We start from the raw sequence: 10375 nt of genomic DNA, 5'->3' as shown, positions 1-10375 counted from the left end.
TGATGGTGTCTATTGTTTTGTTTTTAAAGTTTTTATTATTATTAAATGTTTTAATAAACATTTTAAATGGCTAAATTTTAATGTCAGTATCTCTGTGGTGACGTCAAAATGTGTAAAGTTTATCTTTCCATCTTCTTCTCGTAGATAAAATCCGGAAGTGTTGTTGGCTGTAGCTATATTGACACATGTGTTTCATGTGAACAGTCTAGTTATCCGGAATTTCCAGTTAACTTAATCGTGCGGGACAGACAGTAAATGAATGATGACGATTTGCGCTCTTTCGCTTTCTGTCAGACTCCTCCTCTTCTTTTACATACACGGAAACAAACGAGAATAAACTCTTTCAGGACTTTACACAGCTTTCAGTTCTTTCTTCTCTTTACCTTCACAACAATAATGATCAACTCATATTTCTTCTGTTTGCCTACAGTCTTATTTTATATCGGCTTCATCAGCACAGGTGAGACTTTTAATTTGTTATTTAATATGTTTAATATGTCACGAGTTAGACTACGCGAATAAACAAACAGACGTCGACTTAAAACTTACATTGACTTACACTAAAATTACAGGAATTTGTTATATTGTGCTGCTTTATGTATGTGTTTAACGCAGTTTTATTATGATCACACATGTGATCAGACGGGAAATCTCTATTGTATGAGACTGACAGTAAATGAGATCAGAACTTCCTGTAATTCACATTCACTGATGATCGAAATACTCAACTTTTGATCAACTTACATATAGCATACTGGGTTACAGTAAAATGTATGTGTGCTGAAAATAATAATGTATTATTTCAACTCAAATTCAGTGTACTAAAGCAGCTTTATAAACATAAGTACAGGAGACTTATTATGTTTTTGTGACACCTGTTGTTGTGATATCGAGGACGGCTGCTGCTCGTGCAAGCTCAAACATGTTCATATTTATTACTTTCAATTCCCATTTATTTATATAGCACTTTTTTAAAAGGTTGCATTGTTTCAAAACAGCTTTATATTAAAACAAATGAAAACAGAAAAAATATACTGAGTAGACTATGGTATTGCATAACTTATTGCAGTCTTTATAAAAAAAACTGTAATCTATTAAACAGGGTTTACAATACTGTGCAAAAGGTATAGTGATCATAATTATTTATCAGCGTCTTTATTAGAATACAATCAGAAAATACGGAAAAAATATATATGTAGTATTAAAAACTGTAAAAAAGTGCTGAAGTCTCAAGTATTTAGGGTAAACTCCTCTTCAACTTGAGCAATAGCGGACAGCGGCTGGATCTCCTAATTTCTAATTCTAATCGGACTCCTCAAAAAAGCTCAAGATGTGTTTCATGCCAAGAGAGGTCAACCTAAATACTGACTGATACCAGAAGACTAGTAATGTCTACAAATTTCCTGTATTATATGTTTGTATGTTAATAAAAATATTGAAAAATAAGTACGGATGGACATTAAAACTTTGCTAAAACAACACAGCTGGTAGTGGTGGTGGCTAAAGACTTTTGCACAGTACTATATATTTAATGAAACTACGGGACATTTAGTCCTATATGATAGATGATCAGTATTAAATTAAGCCAGATATGACTCTTCATCTTACATGGAAATGAACCTTTAAACAAAAAGAAGATTGAACAGGAGAATTTACATGACTTGTATTTTTATTATGCACTGAAAATATGGGTATCAAAAAGTGGATCATTATAATGAAAGCGATATTAACAGAATTTATAAAACCTTAAACTAAGCTAATGTTAGCCGTTTTCCAGTAAACAAACCCACAGGGTGACTGCAGTAAGGAACCAAAACTCTAGTGATGTAAATGGAGAAGAAAACTTGTGAGAAACAAGACCCAGCTGAAAGGATCAGTTCTTATCTAACACATTACAGCTGTTTTGGATACAAATCAAACCTTATTATAATGAATAATGAATTATAATTTTAGATTGTTTTTAAACTGTTGGTTTGACCACAGGGGTGTTGACAAACATTATAGGTGTGCCAAGGGCAACCTTTCAATCTCTCTGATAAAGCCAACACAGAAGTGACTTAAACTGCAATTCATCGGCTGCTGGAGACTTTTGGTTAATGCTTCTTATTAAGCTTAGCTGGTAATACTTTGTAATTATTACTACGTGCAGTAAAGAGTAGACTAATGCCGCTGTTTGTGATGTCTATGAGCTACCCAGTCTTATAAAATTACTTACCAATAGGCACATAATTTTTTGATTATTTTTCGTGATACTGTCACGAATTTCTGCGTTCTTCCGTGATCGTATCACAAATTTCTGTTTACGTGTCACTGTCACATAGTGGTTACTCAACTGCTTTTTCCTATTATCAAACCATTTTTGCTTCGGTTTAGGGTTAGATTTGGTGTTTGCTTTAGGATGTCACTTTAAGAAATGGTTTATACATTTTTTGTCAGATTTTTTTTTATATTATCTACATTTTAAACCATTGTCGCCTGGTGTTAGGGTTAGAGTTGGGTTTGGGTAAAGATGTCATTTTATGTAAATCTAACCCTAAACGGAAGCGACAATGGTAAGAAAATAGGAAAACAGTTATACGTGACAACGACGCGTAAACAGAAATTTGTGATATGATCACGAAAAAACATGAAAATTCGTGACAGTATCACAAAAAAGAATAAAAAATTACGTGCTTATAGGTATTTTATAGGTTTTTTTTAAACACAGCATCTCTTCACTTTTTCACTACAATCAAGAAAAAAAATTATTGAGCTTTTGGTCTGATTACATGTTCTTCATCAGGTCACTAGTACATAACTCCTTTACTTTTATTTCCCAGCTCTGATGCTCCAGTCTTCATCTCATCATTAGATTATCAGACTTTAGCCTGCATGTAACAGACTCTCTATAGTGTAACTGTAGTTTAACTGGTAATGTATGGTGTAAAGCAGCCATCATTTTCTCATCCTCATATGAATTTATTTTTACTGATAAACACAAAAGAAGATATTTTGATAAATGATGGTTAACACACAGCAGATAGTGACCATTGACTTAGGGAAAAAAGTATTGTGATAAATGATGAAGAAAATATTTTGATAAATGATGGTAAGCACACAGTTGACAGTACCCATGAAATTCCATGATAATTTGTATTCCTACTTTGAAAGTCAGTGGTCACTATCTGCTCTGTGTTTACCATCATTTTTAAAATATATACTTTTGTATTCATCAGAAAAAAGGTGTGTAAAGGTCATGGGTTCAATCCCAGGAAAGACAGAATGTATAAATGTAAAGTTATCTAAAAATGTTTTTGTTATTTTCTTTTAAGCTGATTAAATTATCACCCGTTTTTAAATACTTATCTCTCTGTCTCTAAATGTTGTGTGTGTGTGTGTTCACAGAGTATCTTCCGGTCCCTGACAATGTAAGAGTTTCATCATTAGATTTGGGATTACAGCTGACATGGGATCCACCGAAAAACATCACTGATAAACTCTTTAAATATACAGCTGAACTGAGGTCAGTGTCAAGATTAGAAGTGCCGAAAAGATGATTTTTTCACTTACTTGTTTTTTTTGTTAGATCACTGTAGATCTATATAGACCCTTTTAGTGCCTACTTCACGTTTACGTCATGACGCTATCTTGGGGCAAAACATAAGGAAAGCCAGTACGATTCAGCATAGATTTGACTACACGAGGAACCCAAATATCATCTTCTTCTGTTAGTACACGCTGCAATTTGTAAATTTATTATTTCAGATTTATACTCCCTCAACATACATGTTTTTTTCTCTATAGAAAAAACACTCTTCCTTATGTCTTACTTAGTTTTTTGTCTTGTATCTAATATAAATATCAGAAAATTCCTAAATTGAGATACCTTTACTTGGTAAGCAAGTGGCTTAAGATAATAAGTCTTGTTTTGGAAATAAATGCTGAAATTCTTTTACTTAAAACAAGTCAAAATATCTGTGTGTTATGCTAATTTGAAAACCACGCCCACCATGGGGAAAACAATCCAACCGTCTCCATTGACTTTGCATTACATGAGGCCGCCTCCTTGATATTTCTGGCTTATAACAAAAAACAGAACAATGCCTAAAAGCTGCTGTGTGACAATGTGTACAGTTAACAAGCCTAAAAAACCAAGAAATACGTTTTTATAAGCTGTCGACCCCCCCCCCCCCCCAAAAAAAAACCGTGCATTTAAAGACCCAAAAGTGGATCGTCGACTAAGTTTCCCTCCAGTGGGCGTAGTTCTAATATTAGTGGTACTTTGAAACGTTGCTTGTATCCCCTTTTGTGTCTTTAAAACCCTCGTTTTTTGGGGTCAACAGCTTAAAAAAAACGTATTTTTGGGTTTTTGGGCTTGTTAGCTGTACACCTTGTCACACAGCAGCTTTTGGGCATAACTCTGCTTTTTTTTATAATCCAGAAATGACAAGGAGGCCTCTCTCAATACAAAGTCAATGGAGACGAATGGATTGTTTTCCCCCGGTGGTTTTCAGGTTATAATGCATTGTGCTCCCTCTGTCTCTATTGTGAATGATATCCTATACTTTTGAACTGCTATTATCAGCTCGAATGTTTGTGTGAGTGTTTGCTGCAAATACAATTTCCCTACCGGGATGTATAAATACTGAAATGATCTGATTGATTAAATTTACCAGCGTGGCTTGAGCAGAATTTAACAAATAGGTAAGGAATGAGGACACTAAAACCTTGTCTGCGTTTGTGATCAAATGACAAACAACAAGCGCTACGCTGCACTGCACAAAACTTGTGTTTGAATCATGGTTTGAACAGTCAGCAGCGGGCAGAATTATGATAATGTGGGAATAAGAAGGGTCTATATAGACGGTTTCAGCAGTAACAACACAAATAAGCGGCTTTCGTGGTCAACACGTAACTTCCGGTAAATTCCGCTAAGAATAAAGTCCTTTTAAAGTAGTTAATTTATATAACAAGCAAAATAAACAACACATAGATTACCTGGGAAACCAAAACATTTGTTATTTTTGACGAGGTATTTGTTCAAGAGTTCAATTTAGCAACTAGTCAGACCATTAAACAAACTGAAACCGGAAGTAAAGTGCAGACCAGACGCATAATCGCGTCACTGTATGTGCGTCTGATGAAACCGTCTATATGATCTCTTATTATTATTATTGTCTTGTTCTGTTGTATTGCAGAGTGAAGTGAAATCATTTGAGTTTATTGTGTTTTTCATGGATTATGGTTTATCTCTCTCTCTCTTTGTATGTAGAAACTGGAGAGATTTTGATGCAGTGTGTATAAACAGCTCTTCATTAAGCTGTGATTTCACTAACAATGTCAGTGCTTTTGGAATATATCAACTTCGTGTCCGAGCGGAGCTCAATGGAGAGACGTCTGAATGGGTGGAGACGGAGGAGTTTAAATTAGATGCAATAAGTGAGTCAGACTTCACACTGAATTTATTCAGTACAATGATCTAGTGTTTGTAACTTACACTGATTATAAAAGTATACTTGTTACTGTTTTGCATTTTGTTTCATTGAAATGATTTGTTTACCTGTAAGGTGCATTCAAATCTTGATTTTTTTCCCCACTATGGTGTGTGTATAAAACAAATGCTGTGTTTGTGTGTTTATAGCTGAAATCAGTGCTCCTCGTGTGGAGTTGAGAAGCAGAAAGGGTAAAATAGAAGTTGATATCACCGATCCTCCGATGAGAAAGAAACACCTGAGGGACGTGTACAATAAAGTGTCTTACCTTGTACATTATTGGAAAGAAGGAGAAGTGACAAAAAAGGTAATACATGATATAGTATAAGCTCATAACTCATGATACACTGTTTGAATAGTTTAAGCTTTGACCGGCACAACAAGAGATTTCTGTGTACATATAGTCAAATAAAGTAAACTATGTGAGCTGCACTTTAGTTTGTTTTGATCTTACAGAGAGATAAACTGTATGAGGGATGTCTCAAGAAATTGTTTCTGTGAGGATCAATGGCATTTTGTTTAAGATGTTTTTATGATGTATTTTCAACAGAAAGAAAGAGAAGCAGAACAGAACCGATTTATGTTATTAGAATTGGATCCTCAGGTGAACTATTGTGTCCAGGTAGCAGTCCAGGTCCAGTTGTTTTTGTACAATAAATCCAGCCACTTCAGTAATGTGACCTGTATATACAACACATACAGCGGTAAGACTTCACCTACAGCCTCATGTCTGACACAAAACACATACAGTAATACACTCCAGTTAATGAACGTTTTCTCAAATGAAATGATTTGTCTTTTGAGCAATGATATGTTTCTTGTTTTAACAAAAGATTTGCACTAACAATTTTAAGCTTATACTTGCATTGAATCTGTCAGTGTTATACAGATTTGTCTTTGATATAAAGGTTTTAAGCTAATTAAGATCATCTGTTGGCATCCAAAAATGTATATCAAAACAGAAATGTGTTGATTTGTGTATATACCGTATTTTCCAGACTATAAGTTGCATGTATTCATGTTTTGACCGTCCTGGAACTTAAAGTCAGGTACGAAACCTCAAAATAATTTCATATGAACCAAGAAAAACCATTACCGTCTACAGCCGCGAGAGTCCGCTCTATGCTGCTCCTGTATTTATGTAATTCAATGGATTCAGTGATGTGGAATGACTTTGCGGGACCTTTCTGAACTTGATTTGGCTTGTCGTGTAAATTTCGCCTATTCAGCCTCCCATGAACCATGTTCTGTATGTTATTGTGTATCGTGTAAATAACTGTTTATGTTACTTTAACATGTCAGACACCTTGTGACATATGTGTGGACAAAGGCAGGCAGAAGCAGCGGATCCATATGCAAGTGAATTTTATTGATAACATAAAGCTAGTGATGTTACATTTGAAGTGAGGCTTGGGAGCTTGTGTCGAGCAAAAGTGGGCGTGCCAGATGAAGCTTTGATTCGAAGCTTGTGTTGTTAAGATTGAAATCACGTGACCGATGATAAACAAAGCTTCACTTTCTGCTCAGTCACGTGCGCTCTTCGCTTTGCGTGTTGGAGGTTTTTTATGAGTTATTTGCCTTATTCTCATTTTGGTCCCACATAATACTGTATATGGGTGATTCTCACGAAAACTTGGTTTTAAAAATGTCAAGCATGAAAATGTAAAAATTGCTTAAATTTACTTTTTTTCCCACCAGACATTGAAAAACAAAGTCTGGAGTAAATGGGAACATTAATTTAAACACTTTACTTATCATTTAACACTTTTTGTAACATAATTTAAAAAATCTCATTACCGCAACAGTCAGAAAACATCAACACTGACATATTTTCAAAATGACATGACAAACCTGAAAGAACATCATTTGGAGATTCTGCACATGCATTTAAAATCAAAGTATTATGCTTCTATTAATTAAATTAACATTTAATAAGCATCTGTTGCGGTAATGATAATCAAAATGTCGTGTAAGCATTCTGACAAGACAATATTTCAAATTAACTGTAAAAAATGATCTTACCTGGTAGCCATCTTGAAGTAACTGGTCCATGTGCTTGGTCACTCAAAAATCAAACTTTATTAAAATTCTGTATGTGTGCTTAAACTGTTCTCAAAAAGTGTTGCGGAGGATAGGAAAATTAGGCATGGACACATCATTTTCCTAATTTTTCTTCATTATTATTATACATGAATATTCAGTAAATATTTTTTCTGTCATCTAAAGTAGTCTAGTAAAACATCCATTTATTTTTATTTTTTAAATATTTTTGTGTTAATTTGATTAAATTACAACATAACGCATGTTCAAACACAGCCGGACACATTGCGGTAATGAGAATTTCAGCAGAAAATGAGATAAAATTGACAAATTATAAATTCTTATGTTGAAATCACACTTTTTAATATTACTATATTACACATTTTATAGTTAAAATCATTAGTGCTGTGGTGTTTCAATGGTTTCGTGAGAATCACCCATATATGTGCTATTATGTGCGTGTGAACATTTTTCTGTACAATACAGTATTGAATCATATGAATAATAACTCATACTGGAATTTATTGTCACACTTTAACGAGTAAATACATTTATTATATTGACCATTCACACACATTTTCTAAGCTTTATTTGTACACATAATATTGATATTCATTTGAATTTTATCAGCTTGTTGCTTCATTGACTGAGCTTTTTTTCCAGAAGCAAGTGCTATATGTATATTAACCAAAAGATGGCTCTGTTCTCAACACCCTCCTTGAGGCTTCGAATCATGGTTTGAAACAGTAAGAGAAGTATTGATGCTTCATTCGAAGCTTCATTTCCCCATCGCTACATAAAGCGATACAAAATAATAATAAAAGTGAAAAACTGAAACAAACACAAAAGCAAACCTGAACCACATACATCCATTCAACAACTGATACAAGACAACTGATACACTGGGCTTATATACACTAAAAGAGTAACAAGGAAACAAGACACACCTGGGGAACAATCTGCACACAGACCAATAAACAAAAGAACTACAAAGAACTTCAGACATCGAAGACAAAGACCAAACTTCAAAACTTCCTGGCACAGGACCGGGGAACACAAGACATGACTGTGACACACCTATTCAGCCTGCTGTTCTGTCTGCTATTGTTTAGTTGAATAACTTGCCTTTCCAGATAAAATGTCTGTTCTTCGGCTTGGATTTTGTGAAATCATTTTCTTAAAAAAACGTGTTGTATAGTCCAGTGCGACTTATATATGTTTTTCCTCTTCAAAAAGCATTTTTGACTGATGCGACTTATACTCCGGAGCGACTTATAGTCCAGAAAAAATACGGTTTATATACTGTAATATGAATTGATGTCTGTAGATGTATATTCTGTAACGGTGGTTTTGTTTTTTCTTAGATGAGGTGGAGCAGTGGTTTATAGCAGTGGTATTGTTGGTGAGTTTTGGGGTGGTGTTTATCGCTGTAGTCCTGATCTTTCTGGCTGTATGGTACACTTATAAAGTTTGCAGAATGATGCACCCTGATGTCAAACTGCCCGAGCACCTTAAACAGGTACGGTACTATAACAAGAACAAAAAAATAGAGAACGAGCAGGGTATATAAGGTTTTTACATAAATTAAACTGTGATGTAAGAACAAAAATATTAGTACATTTTTCACATTTAATGTTTAGGATTTATATTCAAGGATTATTTATAGATTATGGTATTATTACTGTACACTCACTATTTATTATTGACCATTTATTATTGTTTTATGTCAAAATACCGAGCTCAATGGAGACTTCCTCCATATTATTTCTTGAATTGCTCTTGCTGTATTTTGACGTCATCCACCTGTCGGTTTTTTTCATTTGCTCGTAAATGTTTGTATCCAGGTTGCTTTGTACTGTATTTTAATAGTTGTTTTTCTATGTATATATCTGCAGTATTTGTTTGAACGGCCTCAGTCGTCCATGTTGCTGACCGTTCCACCCAACGAGAAGGTTTATGAGGTGAGGATCTTACATGAGGAGTCACAGAGCACACAGACGACAAATGAACCAATCAGAGTTCAGGAAAAGCAGGAAGACTGTTGGATGACAACGGACATGAAACAAAGAGACGAAGAGCAGCGATTACTTGATAAAATGACAGTGTAGTACTTCACACCATCATCTTTCTTCATTTTGTAAATTTTAAGAACTTTCTATTGCGATACTGTGAGTATTGTGAGAAGTAATGCCTTGTGATGCTTTGGTTAAAAGCATCTGCATCACCTAACCCTAACTGAATTACTGAAGATATTTTTCAAGTAAGTTTATGTTTGTATATCTATTTTTATAACACCTCAATCACTAGGGCTTCTTGTAGATGGCTTCTCATCAAATTCATTATTAATATTGTTAGAAAGACATGTTTGACACGTGTATTTCTGTGAATGGTCATTAAAGCTAGATTGTAAAAGTTCTGATTTAATATAAGCAGCATTTGGACTCATGTACAGTATTCTTTTCATTGACCACCAGTACCTGCCAACCTGTTTACAGCCTTTAACTGAAGTGTAAAGGTTCATCACAAAGGTCCAAATCCTTTACCAGAAACAGAAATGTCTGTTTCCTTCTTTGATGATGAATAAATGTAATCCTTGAGTTTCCGGATATAACATCAGGATTGTTTAGATTTTTTAAGCAGGTTGCTAGTTGTGGGTTGCTTGAGTTTTGTTATTAACAAACCATGACCAATTTGCAATGTCTGAAATGGCCCGGCCTATGACTAAGCAAAGCACATCTAAGTCCAAGTTTCCCTCAACTTTAACTAATAATACTTTAATAAAAGCGGCTTCTCATTCCAGCACTAGTTTGTTCACCTAAACACCTGCTCTCATCAATGCATTAACATTAGCAGCTCCGCTTTTA

The 10375-nt window shown here is 34.5% G+C and overlaps 1 protein-coding gene across 1 annotated transcript; it reads left to right on the top strand.

The window, feature by feature from the left end:
* The first annotated feature begins 297 nt into the window (after positions 1-297).
* crfb4 (cytokine receptor family member b4) lies at positions 298-10127 on the top strand. Its single transcript, XM_065293134.1, has 7 exons — positions 298-460; positions 3385-3502; positions 5252-5418; positions 5621-5778; positions 6022-6175; positions 8876-9030; positions 9407-10127. Exons 1-7 carry the CDS (start codon positions 397-399, stop codon positions 9617-9619), a joined length of 1029 nt encoding a protein of 342 aa, XP_065149206.1. The 5' UTR covers positions 298-396; the 3' UTR covers positions 9620-10127.
* The last annotated feature ends 248 nt before the right edge of the window (positions 10128-10375 follow it).

The sequence above is a fragment of the Paramisgurnus dabryanus genome, chromosome 15, assembly GCF_030506205.2.
Source record: "Paramisgurnus dabryanus chromosome 15, PD_genome_1.1, whole genome shotgun sequence".
Classification (NCBI taxonomy): domain Eukaryota; kingdom Metazoa; phylum Chordata; class Actinopteri; order Cypriniformes; family Cobitidae; genus Paramisgurnus; species Paramisgurnus dabryanus.
This window is presented reverse-complemented; position numbering and strand designations above follow the sequence as displayed.